This window comes from Balaenoptera acutorostrata, chromosome 6, assembly GCF_949987535.1.
Source record: "Balaenoptera acutorostrata chromosome 6, mBalAcu1.1, whole genome shotgun sequence".
Classification (NCBI taxonomy): domain Eukaryota; kingdom Metazoa; phylum Chordata; class Mammalia; order Artiodactyla; family Balaenopteridae; genus Balaenoptera; species Balaenoptera acutorostrata.
This window is the reverse complement of record NC_080069.1, coordinates 121441062-121459174: the sequence shown is the minus strand read 5'-3', so window position 1 is coordinate 121459174 and position 18113 is coordinate 121441062. Positions and strand designations below refer to the sequence as shown.

General features: G+C 46.0%; 2 protein-coding genes across 7 annotated transcripts in view; one reads left to right on the top strand and one right to left on the bottom strand.

The window, feature by feature from the left end:
- CFAP77 (cilia and flagella associated protein 77) overlaps window positions 1-9900 on the bottom strand; it is a 141443-nt gene extending 131543 nt beyond the window's left edge. For both annotated transcript variants that reach the window (XM_057549369.1, XM_007194451.2), the window contains exons 1-2: window positions 9439-9900; window positions 7197-7635 (exon numbers count right to left, since the gene is read on the bottom strand). In XM_057549369.1, coding sequence (XP_057405352.1) covers window positions 7197-7388 — 192 coding nt within the window. In that variant the 5' untranslated portion in view covers window positions 7389-7635; window positions 9439-9900. The remainder of the gene's footprint in view (window positions 1-7196; window positions 7636-9438) is intronic.
- Window positions 9901-10008: 108 nt separating this feature from the next.
- Window positions 10009-18113, top strand: part of TTF1 (transcription termination factor 1) — a 30874-nt gene continuing 22769 nt past the window's right edge. For all 5 annotated transcript variants that reach the window (XR_009008696.1, XM_007194456.2, XM_007194455.3 and 2 more), the window contains exons 1-4: window positions 10009-10058; window positions 13570-14594; window positions 15916-16142; window positions 17478-17663. Coding sequence is in view for 4 of the 5 variants with exons in the window: in XM_007194456.2 (XP_007194518.1) it covers window positions 13588-14594; window positions 15916-16142; window positions 17478-17663 (1420 nt within the window). In the remaining variant the exon portion in view is untranslated. The remainder of the gene's footprint in view (window positions 10059-13569; window positions 14595-15915; window positions 16143-17477; window positions 17664-18113) is intronic.

Here is an 18113-nt window from a genome sequence, read left to right as displayed (position 1 = left end):
TGTTCCCTGGGGAGCAAAATTGCTCCCCCGCCCCCATTGAGGACCACTGGTCTACTTCCAGAATGTCACAATCTCTTCCATAAGATAGTGTCTCATTTAAATCAGTCTTCATTACATCCTTGAGAAGTAAACAAGGTAGTTATTAGCACCCATACTTCACGAATGAGGAAACAGGCTAGGACATTAAGCCGCTTGCACAAGAACCCTCAAGAGAGCTAGAAACCGGATTGTTTTCACCCTTAGCCAGGGCGAACCCATCTGCTTCAGGGCACACAGTTTCAGGAAGCATGAGATGGGGTGGGCCAACAGTAATTTTCAACGAGAGCACAAAGGGGAAAAAGAGTAAGCCCTTGAGTGGATTCGTCTCATGATACATTTGTAAGTTCAGATTTAGGACATTTACCTAACGTCGATTGATGAGAATAAGGTTGTCTTGGGGAACGTAAGTGTTAGAAGCAGGATAATGGAAAATAACAAAAGTGCCCACGTATTAAGTGCCCTCCTGGGCCTGGCACACCTGTGTCATCTCATTGAACCCTCACAACTCCCCCATGGCTGGTGCCAACTGTAACAGCCCATTTTACAGAGAGGAAACTGAGGCTCAAAGGTAAATAACCTCACGCGTGGCACAGCAAGAAAGCGGCTGAGACAGAACGTGCCCTGGGATCTGCTGGGCTCCACAGCCTGACATCGACACCGCCTTTGTCTCCAGTGTGGTGGCTGCAGTTTTATATCTGCCTGGGCCACCAGCTTATTTTTTCTAATTAATTTTTATTGGAGTATAGTTGCTTTACAATGTTGTGTTAGCTTCTACTGTACAGCAAACTAAATCAGCTATACATATACATATATCCCCTCTTTTTTGGATCTCCTTCCCATTTAGGTCACCACAGTGCATTAAGTAGAGTTCCCTGTGCTAACCAACTTATTGCTGTATCTTTTGTGATGGTATGAAAACACCAGCTGCAGCCTGGAATTGTTTTCACAGTCTTCGTTTACACGGATTCAGGAGCTTGAAAGGAGAGTCAAGGGGCGATTTCATTTAAAGTTGAGTTGTTATCAACAACCAACAAATGCTCACGTCCTGTTTTTGTTTTTGTTTTTTTAACAAGTACAAAAGTCAGACGAGAAGCACCCAACACTTACAGTATATGCTAAAACCAACCAAAATGTAGTACGATTGTGACTGTGCCTTTGTTTCTTTTTGCCCAGCCAGCCAGAGGGTCCTGGAGCGATGGCCCAGCAGATGTGTCTGAGGTTTAACAGAGCCCGGTTCCCAGGGCCACAGCAATCACTCTGCCCACTGGCCTCCAGAAACGGATTTACCCAGCCTACAAGTCCAGCAGGGTCTGAGCTTGGTTCCAATCCTCTCGGTCTGTGACACATTCACTGCAGGACCAGCACAAAGACAGAACCAATGCCCCAAAATGAACCAATTCAAATCATTGCTAACAAGCTGGTGGTCTCCACTGTTAGCATTTCATATAGAACACTTTTAATTGCGTTTCCTTCCCATTATACTTTTTAAACAGTCAAAGATGCATTTTCTTAACAAGCAGTTTGAATCAGACACTTTACGAGAACTCTGATGCTTCTAGAGACAGGTGAATGACTTGAAAACCACTGCAATTAGAAATAGGGGTTTGAGGCTTCCCTGGTGGTGCAGTGGTTAAGAATCTGCCTGCCAACGCAGGGGACACAGATTTGAGCCCTGGTCCGGGAAGATCCCACATGCCTCGAAGCAACTAAGCCCGTGCGCCACAACTACTGAGCCCGCGTGCCACAACTACTGAAGCCCACGCACCTAGAGCCCGTGCTCGGCAACAAGAGAAGCCACCACAATGAGAAGCCAGCTCGCCGCAACTAGAGAAAGCCCGCGCGCAGCAACAAAGACCCAATGCAGCTAAAAATAAATAAATAAATAAAACTTTTTAAAAAGAAAGAAAGAAATAGGGGGTTGAAATTTTGTCCACAGGGCCAGTCGTAAATCAAGAAAACTTTGTCTTTCAAATACAGGAAAAGTGGCCTACATTCTACTATGAGCAGCACTTGAGCCTGGAAGATTCTGGAAGGTGCTGGAAGCCACTGCTGACTTGTTCAGCCAGGACTCAGAATTCTTCCTGGAGGAACGGCCTTCCCACCACTGATCTGAGAGGAGTGTTCAGAAGGGGGCTGAGCTCATCCCCGAGGAACCCGCATTCTGAGGTCTTCATTAACGTTTCAGAGCCAAAGCCCCCCTTTTTTAGAGGGACAAAGAGGAAGGCGGGCCCCTCCTCCAGCAGATCTGTCCCACACACCCACCCCGGGGCCAGTGGTAGAAAGCCTGGGAGGGAGCAGGTCTCCTTTCTGAACCGACCACGGGGCTGGGCACTGCTGCAGCCCCTGCTTGCTCACCCTTGCTCACCGAAGGATGTGCCTGGGCGCCAGGAAGCTGGAAGCTTTGATTTAAAAAGAAGAAAAAAGAAAAAAAGGACCGAGAGAGAAAGAGTTGCAGGGATCGACAACCCCGTAGCTTTCCCTAGAAAAATGAAAGCTGCCCACCAGCCTGCCGAGACTGGGTCCTTAAGATGGGCAGCTCAGTTTCAGCCCCCCTTCCTCGTGTTTTATTTTCTCCAGTTACATCGTAAATTGAACGTAAAAGGATCTGAGCAATCAAAGGCATATTCTCTGCAATACATAGCGGAATATAACATTTTCCCATTTCACTCAAACATGATAAAAATACTGACCTACGCTGGGTTGTTTGCCCGACTGTGTGTTTGTCTGCCCACCTTCTTTGCATTTGTCTCTACCTACGTGCCGATGTTCACCAGCATCAATATTTCTTAGAGATGTTAGGCTCTTAGTGCGGTTGAGTGTGGTTGCCTAATTTTGTAGAGCATCCAGTTTGGACACACTGGCTCTAAATAAATGCTTCCCCGTGATGACGATGTTAAGGATCCCAGCAGCGGTGCTGAGTCTTAGGAAACAGAAGTCGGGTTGGGGTGAAAATCTATGAACCCTTAGGATCTAAGGACGGTCGAGTCATCTGGCCCCGGAGGGCTGAGTTTCTCCCAATCTCCACCCCTGATCAGAATCTACCTTTTCACCCTTCAAGGTCCAGTTTCATGACTGTTCCTTTATAAAGCCTCCTGAGTCCTGCTCCGGGTTTCCTCCCCCCAAATCTGAACCTTTCCGGGGAGTGCAGAAACTTGAAACTTACAGGGGGGTGACCCATGACATTGCTTGTCTTATTATCTGTGTGTGTGTGTGTGTGTGTGTGCACGCGTGTGCACAATAGTGAGAGCTAATGTTTCCTGAGAGCTTTCTTTGATGCAGGGGCTATGCTAAGCAATATATGTCATACATATGAAATACATATATATAGTGATATATATAGATATTCTGTCTCCCCAGCTAAATAATTAACTCCTTATGGGCAAGAGCTAAGTTCTGAACTTGTTTCTATGCCCCCAAGAGAGCTTAGGATGGTGCAGAGTACTCAGTAAACATTCAATAAATACTTCTTGGCTGTCAACAAATCCCAAGAAATTAGTAGAGTTCACTCTGGAAGGAATGTTGAGTGAAACAATAATGGAATCGGATTCACCGATGAACATTTTTTTGACTGCCTGATGTACAGATATAACCAATCTGGGTTGTCATTCATTAACTAATTGTGTATCGTGGCCAAAGAGCATGGGTCTGGAAGTCAGGTGACATAAATCTCATCCCACTTCTGTGACCAGGTCAGGGTAGTGCCTTGGGCGAGTCTCTTCCCCTCTCTGGGTCTTAATAGCCTCAAAAAAGGAATTGGACTAGATGGCTGTAAGCCTCCTTCCAACCCCAGAATGGTGTGATTCTATAGCTCTATCCTACAAATGCACACGCTTCTTGTTTGTGACATAAAGCCCCAAAGAAAAACAAAGTCGGCGAGAAATTATGAAAAACATCGGGTGCCGTGATCATTTGCACCCTCTAAGGATGCTCAATTCAATAAATTCCACCCCTGTACCTAGCCTGCCTCTCCAGGGCGACAGAAGATTCAAGGCTGTCAGTGGAGCAAACCAAACAGTCTCTCCCCATAATTGTATTGACAGGATATCAGCCGAGTTCCGATGGCAGGAAGGGTGCACCCTGACAGGTTCTGTGAAGGAGCCTTGAAGGCTATTGTAGCAGGATCCTCTGTTGAGTCACAGAGTTCCGGGGAAATGAGAATCAAGCAGGGAGAAGCTTGGCTCTTTCTCTATTTAATTTTATTCTTCCCAGAGAGTCACATTTGAAGGAAAACTGGCTAACCACACGTCACTTTATACAATAGAATAGACGCCCTTTCTAATGGAAAACATTTACATCTTCTTGTGGCCACATTAAAACACGGAGCTGATTCAATCAGCCCCACTCAATAGCCAGTTGGCTTGGTTTTAAATGAGGCAAAGAGTTGTTGAGCACTTGCTGATAAAATATCTGCTTGGATGTCTGAGGTTTTCACTTTTCACTTGGTTATGGTGGCATCTTGCAGACATGTTCTTGAATAACTGATGTGTGTACGTCCCTGTAAATTCCATGGGTGTGAAACAGCAGTGTCGTGTTTGTTCAGGCAGTGTGTCTGCATTTTAAATGAAAAAAAAAAAAAAATCCCGATCCTATTCACTGGAGAAAACAATCTCAGCAACAACTCCCCAATATGGGGGAGTAAATGACTCTTTCTAAGGTGCTGTGTTCCCCCAATACAGATGCAACCTTCAGATTCAGACTGAGACAAAACCAAAATACACTTCAGTTCCAATCATTCTCCTGCAGACACCCCAGGCAGAGGGCACACTCACCTCTGCTGCACACAATGAGAACTCGCACAGAAAGGAGGGTCTGAAAATCTGGGATTGTGAAACTGACATGCCACAGTCAAGAAATCCACAAGCCATGCCACAACAGAAATTTCAGCAATATATTATTTTTAAAAAGATTTTTTTAAAGGCTCCACCATCTTGGATACTTTCAATCTTCTTTTCTGAAAGAGCTGAAAACCTCAAAGTTTTTTTTCATAGTTTAGATTTCCTTTAAAATAGAGGAAGCTTTTTGGAGTGGTAAAAGTAAAGCTGGGCTGGGAGCCAGTGGAACATAGCTTCTACCCCCGGCTCTGCCAGAATCTTGCACAAAGAACCCACCACAGACAGCCTCAGCGTCCCCAGTGTAAGGAGGGGTCTGGAGAAGGTAACAATCAAGGTTACTCCTTGCTCTCAATGTTTCTGCAGCTTTTACTTAGGCCAGATTTTAGTAGAAAAATCTGGTAGCGGTGGTCAGTATTGAAATGTGGACATAATCTTAACTGCTACTGAAACTACCTTACGGCCCATCAAGAACTGGAGGAGGGAAAGTAAGAAGGAAAGACCTGCTTTCCTGACAGGAGACAAGCTGGGCACGATCACCAGGGCGCCCCCTGCTGCTTGAGCCGAGTCACCGCTGACGGGGCAGCCCTGCTCTGTGTCTCATGCTCTGAAGACAGAACCCGCGGTGGTGGGTCAGTGTCTCCTGCACATTTTCCAACCCAAAGTTCAAGTTCAGGAATTAGGACTGAATTCATCTGGAAGCTGTTCAGCTAGTGCCATCCAGAGGCCAAATACTGTCCTTCTTGATATGCAGCACGAGCAAAAGGAAAAAAGGGAGGGGAAATTTTTACTTATAGATGTATGTTATACATGTTAAACACATGTATGTTGTACATACACATGTGTGTATGTGTGCATACATATATGTAAAGTGTATGTGTATGTACAATGTGTATATATCTATGCATATACCTATATGTATGTATGTGTCTCTATGGATATATTATAGCTTGGGGTGGGTATCACACACTCTTAATTCACCATGGAGAATAACTCCATTACGCTGTCCATTTTGTATTTAAGTAGGAAGGAGTTGGTCCACCAGTAACTGCTTGAGTAAAAGCAATGATCAGAGGCGGGGAAATTGATTCTCCCCTTGATCCCAGAGTGGTGAACCCCATCTGTCTGTGCCATCTGTCCTCTGAGAGTGGCTCTTCTCACCTAGAAATAAGTGAAGGACTTTGCTCCACTTTGGGAGGCCTAGGAAGGGGAGGTGTTAGATGGAAGGGTGCCTAGTGTGATAAGCCAGCTTCTCCCAGCTGCTGGCCCAGGAAACAGTTTGGGTAGGTCAAGAGGAGAGAATCCGTGTTTTCATAGGAGCCAGTTAACTCAGCTAATTCTACCACGATGTCAAGAAAGCCCAGGTTCCCTGTACGAAACAAACAAACAAAAAACTAACAACAACCAAAACCTCTGGGCTCTAAACAGCTTCTGGCGTTCAGACAAATAATTGTTACTGAATCCACGGTTATCACCTGCGCCTTCTACCTCCGGAATCTGGGGAACTGCGCGCATTTTTAAAGGCACACTGCCCTCCAGTGGCGCAAGGCAAAATTGCTCCATGACCAGCTTCCCAAGCGCCAAACTTCAACTTGACCTTTCCTGGGGCCCCGGAAAGGCGCGTTGATGCCACGCCAGCGTTGGGTGATCACCAGTCCCGAAACGTGACTAATGTAAGGGAGCGTGCGATCAAAGAGGAGGCGACCTAGTTGGAAACCGCGGCTCCCTCGCTCGTTTGTGCCTGTGGGACCCCTGGGGCAGAGATTCGCGCTTTTTGTCTCTTAGGGTCGTAATTCTGGTTAAGAGTATGATTGGGTGGAAATTAACGTGTGAAGTGATGCTTTCAAGAGACATACAGAACACTTGCTACATAACAGCAGCCCAGGCGTGCAGGGGAATCGGGAGAGGCGGCCTGCACCCTGCGAGGGCTGGCAGGTGGTAAGGACGCAGTCTGGGTGCTGCTACCTGTCTGTCACCCTGTGGGTTCACCCTGCGTGAATACATATGCAAATAGCCGCCAACGTGGAGGGCTTACCGCGTGTCAGGGGTCTCGCAGGGATTACCTTATGCAATCTTCCCAATCACTCCCTTTAATGAGTGCCATTATCATCCCACTTTGAGGATGAGGAAACTGAGGCTCAGCGAGGCGATGCGGCCTGCCCGTGACCGCCCGGGGGTCCACGTCTGTCTGGACCAGAGCTGGAGCTCCCAGTGCCGCGCTCGGAGCGGGGCGGTGGGGCCGGGGCAGGACGCGTGGAAACCCCCAGCCGCGTGGGTGCCCAGTGAGGGGACGAGCGCAAGAGGGTGATGGGCGTGGGGAGGGCTCACCTTGACTATGAGCGGGTTCTGAAACATGGAATCTCGCACGACCCCCAGCCTCTCGTTCTCCATGCCCGGTTGGATGTCGGCCACGGTCAGGGGCTGCCGCGGGGGCGGGCAGATCTGGCTGACCGTGCGGCGCACCGGCGGCTTCTTCTTCCATCGCGTGAGGTCGTGGCAGGAGGTCCTGGCCTCTGGCATCCTGGGGATCGCGGGGAGTCGACCAGCCGGCTGGATCCAACGCGCTTCCCAGGTGGGGGGCCGGTGCGGAACTCGGAGGGGCCCTCCGCCAGTCCCGGGACGCACCACCCGGACCCCGGGGTGGACACCGGACGCCGGACTCCCTCCGGAGCGAGGCGCGCCCACCTCGCGCCGCCCGCTCGTTGCAAGGAGCGCTGAGACCTACATAAGCCCCTCTGGTTCCTGAGAGCGTCTTCTGGGTGTCGCGCTGCGGATTCGAAAAGGAGAGAAAATCAAGACCACCCCTTGAGGAAGAATGGAACCGTCCGTTTCCATGGCGACAGGACGCCAACGGCACTGGAACAGGGCTGGTCGATTTACTTTCAGAAAACTTTTTGGCGGCCACCTAAGTGGACGTGTTTCGAGTTTTCTTAAGTAGACCTGAGAAAAACCCAAGAATTACCACTGGGCTGTTAAAAGCGACGGAGTTCTAGAAGGCCATTTACACTTGACTTCCAAGTCAAAGACACACCCCCCCACTCACCCCGACCCCTCTCGCCGCCCCTTCCCACTTCTCCCAGCGACACACACACACACACACACACACAGCCCGGGGCAGAGCGTTACTACGTGTTTCAGAATGAAATAGAAATCCGCATTCCAGGCCTGATATTACTGCTAATCCACTGGGTGATCTCAAATTAGTCACCTTTTGGGCCCTCAGTGTTTTCTTCTGTGAAATGGGTAGGGGGAAAAGTCTAGAGTTGAATGAAATCAATGGTACCCAACTTTGTGCAACAGAATAAAGGGAAGTTGAAAAATACAGATTCACTGAATCAGAATATCTGGAAATGGGATCTGAGAATCTGCATTTTAATCCTTCTTCCCCTTTGGATTTTTTTTAAGTTCAAAGCTATGGAAACTGTGAAAGAAGAGTACAATGAAAATCCATATAGACTTCACCTAGACTGACTGGTCCTTAGTATTTGCCACATTTACTTTCTGTGTGTGTGTGTGAACATGCACACACACACATTGCTAAACCATTTTGAAAAGATCTGCAGACATTATCATATTTGACCCTAAATACATGTATCTGCCAAGAACAAGGACATTCTCATACAGAACTACAATGCTACTATGTCTATGGATTTTAATATGATACAGTAATGGTGCCTGATATGCAGTCTGTATGCTAAGTTGGAAATTGCACTTTTTAAGAGCTTCCCGAGTGATTGGTGCAGTGTTTTGGGAACCACTAGCCTGGATGATTCCTAGTCTGCCTTCTAGTTCCAGCCTTTAGTGGGGTCATTCACCCATCATTATCATCTTCATTAAATGTGCAAATATCCACAAGGCTCTGGGTAAGGGGTTCACCACAGAGAAGTTGCACAGACAACAAACGTGCACTTCAAGGCCTTGCACAGCAACAGTGGACAACACCAGCACTACCTTTCCAGAGCAAATCAGACAGACCTCCAACTGTCCATCCAAGGCCTGAAGCGGCCCTTGGGTGGTGACAGGTGTATGATGTACGCTTTATGGTTTCTCTAGTCTGCTTCACTTTCACATAAATGCACGTTGTGCACTTTTTAATCAAAGCTGCTTGGCAGCTCACACAGAGGAAGTCAGGTGGTGCAGCAAGGCACAGGATACTGGAGTAGTGGAAAGATCACAGGTTTGAATCCTAGCTGGGGCCACACAAGTTTCCCTGTGACAAGTTACATGAAGCCCTAGTTTTCTCATCCACAAAGTAAGGCTGATATTACCTAATAAAGATTTCCTACAACAGGGGGTTGTTACAGGATTCCATGAGAAATCTTTGCTGGTGTGATTGTGTTCGCTATGCAGTAAGACTAAAAGTTTGAGTGGCATGTATACTGGCCTCGACTTGATGGCCTGCTTAAAGCTTTACTTTTAATCATAAGCTAAGTTTCTTCCGGACTCAGTGGAAATGGGAGAATCGGAATAGATCTTCAGGGCTTCTTCTACCTCTAACCTCCACCTAAGTTCAATGTGCATTAGACTCCGCACCACAGAGCCCCTGCCAACCCCTGACTTCACCCCTTACCTCTGTCCCCGTCACTCACGGTGCTCCCGCTACCCTGGCCTTCTTTCAGTTCCTCCAGCAACCAAGTTCAGGGCCTCTGGATTTGCTCCCAGCCTGGAACACTCTTCCATCGATTTTTGTTCACCCTTTTCATTTAGAACTCAACTGTCAGAGCCTTCCTTACTATCTAACCTAGCTCTCACTGTCCCTAGTCGCTCCCCATCACATTACCCTGATCTATTTTCCTTAAAGGATAATCTGAAATTATCTTGGTTGATTAGTTTGTTTTCTGTCTTCCTCAGGTTAGCCCTCAGCATCTTGTTCACTCCTGGACTGCAGACGGACCTCAGCAAAAAAAACTGTTGAATAAATGGCATGCATGCATGAATAAGCAAGTCGGCGGAAGGGCTCTGTCCCACTTTCTTAATTTTAGGATCACGCTCTACCCTGTCCCACCGCACTTGCAACAAGCCCGGTAACAAACTGGGCAGAAAACGACGCGCGTCACAGCCCCACAGCCAGCGAGCTGCTACGGCAGCGCGATGCCGGAGGGGTGGCGGGCCGGAAGTGACGCAGGCCACTTCCGCTTCCACGACCCCAGCACTTCCGGATTGGAAGGCAGGTGGCGACGCGCTCGGAAGGTAGGTGAAAGCGCTTTATAGTTGCTCCGGCTTTTTTCCCAGTTTGCGTGTCTGAACCGAGCTGTGTGTGGCTGCCGTCTTCATCTCCCTGGAGGCCCGCCTTTGGCCCAGGTCCCCAGGGATGGGGGTGGCGCCTGTTTTCTCCGCAGCTGCTCCAAGCCCCTCCACTCGGGAACCTCTCGTTCGTTCCTCCCTCTCAGCCCCGGAACGCCCACCCCGGGGCAGAGCGGGGTCTCCAGGGCACCCCAAAGTGGGGAGGGGATCGGGACCAGGCTTGGGCACGTCCCTGCGGGGCGGGAAGTGGTATGTTCCGAATAAGTGTGAATAAATGTATATCCATATATATCGAACGCCGGGGAACCATTTGGGAACCAGACGGACGAGAAGATCCCAGCCCTTAGGAGGCCGGTTAGGTCCCAACGGAGCGAAGTGCAGTAGGGAAGCCGCTGGATTGTTGAGAAACATTGTAACGAGGAGGCGGGACCCAGAAGGGATTAGAGAAACTGAGTTTCAAACTTAGACCAGTTATAGCGCAGAAAGGTAACGGAGGAAAGGCATTCCTGGGAAAATGAGATGCTTTTGTAAAGTCCCTGATAACGAGAAGGATCATGGTGTATTCTGGGAACGGAAAGAAGACAGGATGTCTGAAACCCAGGGAGAAATGAGAGGTGGAGAGGTAGGCATGGACTAGACTAGATCATGAAGGGCATGGTAGGTCTGTAAGGATTTGGGACTTTATCTTAAGAATAATGGAGGGACTTCCCTGGTGGCCCAGTGGTTAAGAATCCACCTGCCAGTGCAGCGGACACGGGTTCGAGCCCTGACCCGGGAAGATCCCACATGCCTCAGAGTAGCTAAGCCCGTGCACCACAACTACTGAAGCCTGCGCTCCTAGAGCCCGTGCTCTGCAACAAGAGAAGCCACGGCAATGAGAAGCCCGTGCACCACAACGAAGAGTAGCCCCCGCTTGCTGCAACTAGAGAAAGCCCACGCGCAGCAACGAAGACCCAATGCAGCCAAAAATAAATAAAATAAAATAAATAAATTTATAAAGAATAATGGAGAAGCCATAAAAAGGTTTTAGTGGGAAGTGACTATATATTTAAAATGTTGTGCTGAGTTCAAGAGACCAGAAGGAGAAGCATACAAGGTATTTACAAAAAAGAAAGAAAGAAACTAATGGAAGGTAAAAATATTAAAAGGAATTATCTGCTCTGTTCATTGTTATTGAGAGATCCTGAGGGAATTCCCTGGAGGTCCATTGGTTAGGACTCCGTGCTTCCACTGCAGGGGGCACGGGTTCGATCCCTGGTCGGGGAACTAAGATTCCGCCAAGCCACGTGGTGCAGCCAAAGAGAGAGAGAGAGATCCTGAAAGATGGACCAGGAAAGTAACTCTTGAATTTAGTGGCTCGAAGGTCATAGCACTCTAACTGGAGCAGTCTCAGGGGGGAGTCTTGGAGGTGGGAGCTGCGAAGAGGTGGGTTAAGAAGGGGTTTGTGTGCATCTCTGGGTGACACCAGGGAGGAAGGCCTTAACCAAAGCTCTTGATGCCTCCGTTGGAGGTGAGATCCTGGGGCTGGTAGATTTGGCTTATAGGTATCTGTCCATATGTTTGTTGTTCCCCATCCTTCCAGCTAGACAATTCTTACAGCTTCTTGACTACCTAGAAGAAAGTAGGTACCTTCTGTAGAAAATGTGCCTAAGCATTCAGACTTGAAAGACCACTGACACAGAGGTCTCCAGGATCTGTTGTTAAGTGAAAATAGCAAAATGCAGATCAGAATATACAGATGCTACCTCCTCTGTGAGAAAGGAGGGGAAATAAGGACAGATTATTTTGCTGTTTGAACCCTGTAAACGTATTACCTTTAGTCGCAGAGAAATAAAATCTTAAAAATTGAAACCCAGAAGCAATACGGAGCAAGGAGAGTTGTAAGACGTGTTTGTAAAATTATATTTTTAACCATGTTTTTTGCGAAGTACATTTCTATTCCTGTACTTAAACTCCAGAGTGCACGTACTCTGTATAAGAATTGACATTGGAGCCTTAATAAACTTCATTCCGACTTACTGCAGAACTTGGACTTTTTGTTGGACACTAACAAGGCTCATTCAGCCTCTTTCTCAAAGAGGCGATCTTCTAGTTTGAGGTCAGTGGATACTTGATGTCCCCGCTCTGAACCACAGCTGGGCTAAATGCTACAAAAGAGAAATAGTTTGCTATGAAAGTATATCATTTGGGGAATGGGCCAAGCTCAAGGGGTCAGGAAAGGTTTCTTTCTTTTCTCTCTCTCTCTTTTTTTTTTTGGTAAATACTTAAACAGTACGTTTACATCCTTCAGTTGCTTGTTTTAACGCTTGTGTTTTTTTAAAATACATTTATTTATTTATTTATTTATGGCTGTGTTGGGTCTTCGTTGCTGCACGCAGGCTTTCTCTAGTTGTGGCGAGCGGGGTCTACTCTTTGTTGTGGAGCACGGGCTCTACAGCACAGGCTCAGTAGTTGTAGCGCACGGGCTTAGTTGCTCTGTGGCATGTGGGATCTTCCTGGACCAGGGCTCGAACCCGTGTCCCCTGCACTGGCAGGTGGATTCCTAACCACTGCGCCACCAGGGAAGTCCTTAATGCTTGTTTTTAGGTGAAAGCAGTCTGTATTCTTGTTCTGCCCCTTGCTTTTTAAAAAGTGAACTATTTCAGTTCACTTTAAAAGAGTAGACAAATAAGAGTAGACAAAAATATAACAAACACCCCTGTACTCATTACTCCAGTTAAGAAATAAAAGATTACAGAGATAAGAGAAACTGGCTCTCTACTTGTCCCTAATCCCTGAATTTACCGGTTATAATCCCCATGCTGTATTCATAGTTTTACTACGTATGTATCCATTCAGGAAAGATACATGAAACTTTTTTTGTGTTTTAAATGTAGTATACATGACATCATAATGTATATATTCTCTTAACATAATATACACGGCCTCATAACATTTATATTCTCTTAACGTAGTATGCATGATATCATGATGTTTATATTCTTTTAAAGTTTTCTGGAAGAAGCGATGTTCAAGCCAAGCTCTGAAGGATGAAAGGAGGCAGGGGTGGGGTAGGAGACAGCGGAGAGCGGCCCAGAGAGAGGGAGTCATGATTTATAAGACCTCAAGCCAGGGAAGGGATTGAAGCATGTTTGGGGAACCAAATAAAAAAAAGGCACGTGTAACTGGAGCACAGAGTTTGAGAGGAGAGGTAGAAGATGAGGCCGTGGGGGAACACGGGCCCCATCATGGCAGAGCACCGTTCTCAATTAACTTTTTTTTTTTTTTCCATATCATAAAGGCAGTGGAACCAGACAAGTGAATTACAGTGAGTTTGCTACGCGTTTAGAATAATAGAAAATTTATAATCATGACTCTAGGCTTGTCATTTGTCCTGCAGTTTCGTTTTTGTGTGATTTTTTTTTTCTCCTGAGGCTAATGTTTAAAATGCCCTGCAAAAATAAACCATGTGGTTCAGTTTCCCTATAGGAATAAAATGGAAGGAGAATCAGGCAGATTGGAAACCCACACTCCAATTTTCGTCAAGAAAAAGACTAAGCATTCTGTACATAAGGAGAGACGTGGGAGGCATCCCCGTGAAAGTTTCAGAGACTCCCCCCTGTCAAATGAACAGGCTGACATATCTAAGGGTAAAAAAAAGAGAAAGGATGCCCAGCATCTTGTTTCTTCTCCTTTGGAAAAATCAGAAATTTGCGATGAGACTGAAAAGGCCACTTCTGTACCCAAAAAGAAAAAAAAGAGAAGAAAAGGTGCTTTGGGAGTCAATGAGGAAACAGGTGTTGCGTGCGTCCTGGTGGATAAAGAAAACATTGAGAACACACCAAAGAATTTTAGAAAGGATGTCGATGTCATTTACGTTGATGTAAGCAAGGAGCAAAAGTCAACAAAAGGGCCTGAAGCAGATGAACCGCATTTAGTTACTGAGTCATGTGAAAATGAGTCAGAACTGCATGATAAAGTTCGGGAGAAAAAGCATAAAAAACATCGGAGGAAAGTTGCATCCTGTGTTGCTGTCCAGGAAAGTCTGGGTGCAAGCATCACCCTGCCCGGATCAGAACCCCAAGAGCAGAAACCCCAGCCTCCCATGGGCCAAGAAGGTGAAATTGCACAACTGCCGGTGTCTGCAGATCAAAGCAAGTCTAAGAAAAGAAAGAGGAAGCGTCCACATGACCAGGAGTTCGAGGCCTTGCCTGCGCCTGAGAGCGCTGAGAACATACACTCAGAGGGATCGCAAGTGATTGGTGAGGTCGGCACTGCAGGGGGCAATCAGGAGTCCAGTGGCCTCAAGAAAAAGTCTAAGAAAAGGAAGAGAAGATCTGTTGATACTGCCGTGGCGCCTGGCGGTGATTTTTCAGTGCTCAGGACGAGCTCTGAGGACATGCTCTTTGATTCAGCGGAAGGTAATGGTACCTTGATTGAAGAAAGTGCGAAACCCAGGCCACAAGAGGAGAAACCCCAGGCCTGTTTGGAAGAGGTGCAGAGGTAACGTGCGGGTGTTGAGCCTTCTGATGATGTGCGTCTTGGGTGTGAAGTCTGCCCGTTACCTCTTTGTTCGGCACGGCCATAGTAAGTGGCAGAAATCATAAAGAGATAGACCATCAAATGTATAGGATGTCGTGCACATTTAACTGAGTAACTTGGCAGGTACCTTCCGTTCTTCATGTGTAAAATAAGGCAGTTAGATTCTGTTTTCACTAAGAACTATTCCAGCCCTGAAATTCTATGCATAAGTTTAGAAAGAATTTTAAGACCCCACAGTTACCTTGTCTGTATGTACAGAGATAGGAGAAAGGATCAGAGAACTTAGAATGTTACGGAACAAGAAAAAAACTTGAATTAGGGTTCTCCTTAATAAAAGAAATTTAGGTATCGTTACTTATATAATTATCATTTAAGTATACTGGCCGGTGAATAGATGCAGGAATTTTTTTAAAGCACTTTATTTCAGTTCCTGGGAGTCGGGACAGGTTTTCTCCCCATTTCTACTCTGTGACTTTCTTACATTTGCTAGATTGTCCTGGCTTAAAGTAGTTTCACGTAGAAGTTAAATGGCAGAGGGCCCAACTCACATCATCCTCTGTGCCATCTCATTGGGGACATTTTTAGATCACTGATAACGAGGCAGGAATGTTCTCGGCCTGTGGTTCTTAACTTGTATGGGGCTGTGGACCTGTGAAAGCTGTTGACCCTTTGCTCAGACAAATGCATACAGTTTTGTTTTTGTTTTGTTTCAGTTTCCTGTCTGGGTGGTTAGCTGATGCAGTTGACTAAGAGCAGCTTTGGACATCTGGCAGAAAGTTTGTGGGAATGAATTAGTGATAGATACATAGAAAACTATGTTTTCTTTATACTGCGGAGGGGAAATATGTGGCTGTTGTTAACTGCAAGGAAGCAATTGTAACGATGTAAACCCTGAATATTGACTTAACTAATTAGTAACCATTATTGTAAAACATAACTCATGGAGGTGGGGGAGGTGTCTTGAGTATCCATGGGCATAGAAGAGGGCTGAGCTTATTAGGAAGTCAATATCTGAAACAATAAAGTTGAGAAATAGTAACATAAGAAGCAATGCCTGGTGGAAATAGGGCTTAGGGCAACATGTTTACCTTCCAGGCAGCCTCTGAGGTGTATCCAAGTTAGTAAAGCTACATTAAAGAGTTCAGACATCACAGACTGAATCAACTCCAAGATCCCAGCTTTAATGCTGTTGTAGTCAAAGGGAGAGTCACAGTAAGAAAAGAATCAAAGCCATTAGGGCACGTGACCTGTCAATGTTAATCAATCCAGTTTTTCTCCTTAGATTAGAACCTACAAATGAAGAAGAAAGCAATTTGGAGTCGGCTAAAGATCCTGAAACCAAATATTTATCTGAAGATTCGAGAGATTCAGATAATTCAGACATGGATTTGGGTTCCGCTGTGAGGCAGCTCCAGGAGTTCATCCCTGATATCAAGGAGAGGGCTGCCACTACAATTAAGCGAATGTATCGGGATGACTTGGGACGCTTTAAAGAATTTAAAGCCCAGGGTAAGCTTGTGGAACTTGAATATTTGTTGAACTTTTCTATATGCGTAAATAACCCTGACTTTCTTTTGTGAGCGATTCAGATTTATAGATTCACAAAAAGCATCCCTTAGCTACTTTCAGCTTTATCTCCTTCCAGAGTCGTTATCTGCACTGTAAAATTACCAAAATGAAGTGCACTAGTTTTCCTCTTCTTTGCCCAACTTCTGATAGGGGAGGCGAGGAAAAACGGGGCTAACGGATCCAGGTGATCCACAGACTGGAAGATCAAGCCTGGAAGAAGAGGGGGAGGAGCTTAAGTGGTTGAGGCACTGGGAGGGGGGCACAAGTGAAATCAAATTAAAACATGCATATCAACATCATCAGCTTTGATGAGGTGTAATTTCAAGGATATTAATTTGAGGGTGAGCTGGTTGTAGTGGGCCTGGCTTCAGGCAACACCCAGCTTGGTCTCCTTCTTGATTTCACTGTGTTACAAGAACCTCCCAGAAAGCTTACTGGATTTCAGAATGAACTACAAATGTAAGGCTGTGTACTGCAAGTGAGCAGTACTTACTGATGAGTATCTGCTGTATAAGGCCCAGTGCCACTGGTCATTGAAAAAAGTAAAAAGAGGGGCCTTAGCCTTATGGAATTAATCATGTTGATAAGATTAGTTTTTTAAAAAAATAGACAAATTGATCAAGAAAAACACAATTTATAGAGCAATATCTATAGAAGGGACCCCATTTTATTTCTGTATTCTATGTTGAAATTTTTATGAGTATGTATTTTATAAAAGATTTTTAAAATAAGTCTAAGATGAGGAAAATGTACTGTGTAATGCAGTCAATAATAATGAGACTTGAGTGCTTTGAGTTATGACGAGGAATAGAACGTAAGTTGCAGTGACATTGTTCCCCCCCCCCCCAATATATATACGTAGAGAATATACAGGTTCATGTTTGTGCCAACCAGCTCCCAGCACTGCCTTGGGGGGAGGAGGAGCAGAGGAGAGTGAAGGGGGGGCCTTCTTTTAAACTTTTATTTCAATACTGTTTGAATTTTTAGTAAATATCTATTACTGTTAATTTATTTTTTAAATAACTGTGTAAAAAGGAATTGATGACACAAGAAAGGTCACATTGGAGTGGGATGACCAGGGAAGACTTTGGGGGGACACTGTGGCTTAGGCCGAACTCTGCAGGAGAGTGAATGTCAAGGGCACAATCAGGGGCTGCTCCCCGACAGGTGGGGAGGAGCTGACGGGTGCTGTTGTAATTGCTAAAGACCAAACGTTGGTTCGCTCTCATTCATTGTTGACAGTTGTGTACCTTTTTCTCCTGCCCCAAATCCTAGGTGTCGCTATTAAATTTGGCAAGTTTTCTGTGAAGGAAAATAAGCAGTTAGAGAAAAACGTGCAAGAATTTCTGTCTCTGACAGGAATTGAGAATGCAGACAAGCTGCTGTATACAGACAGATACCCAGAGGAGAAATCTCTAATCACCGACTTAAAAAGAAAATACTCGTTTAGATTGCACATTGGTAAGTTTATAACTGTGGCCGCCTTGACCACCCATAGCCTTCCAGCCTTATGCAGATAACCGTGGTGAGTATTGAGCACAGTGTCTGGCCCGTCCAGTACATGCAGTGCATGTTAGCTGCTGCTACGTTAATAGTATTTTTATTGCCAGCCTATACGTTCAGGGATTTGGAATGTGTTCATGTCTCCCAAGAATAGTGCTTTTACAGATTTTCTAACAAATTAGATGATCAGCTTCCAGCTTTCCTACTTGGTAACAATTACGGTTTTGGTTTCTCTTCATGTCCTCTATTGTGTATTTTTTGCATATACTGCACAAAAGTACTCTGGTATACACCAGAGTCCCTGAGGTTTTTTAAGTAGAGCCATATTTGTGCTTTGAGCTGGAACCCTCCTCTTGGAGGTAGCCTGGGGATGTTAGAAGGTCATGAAGCAATGTAGGTTTGGACTGG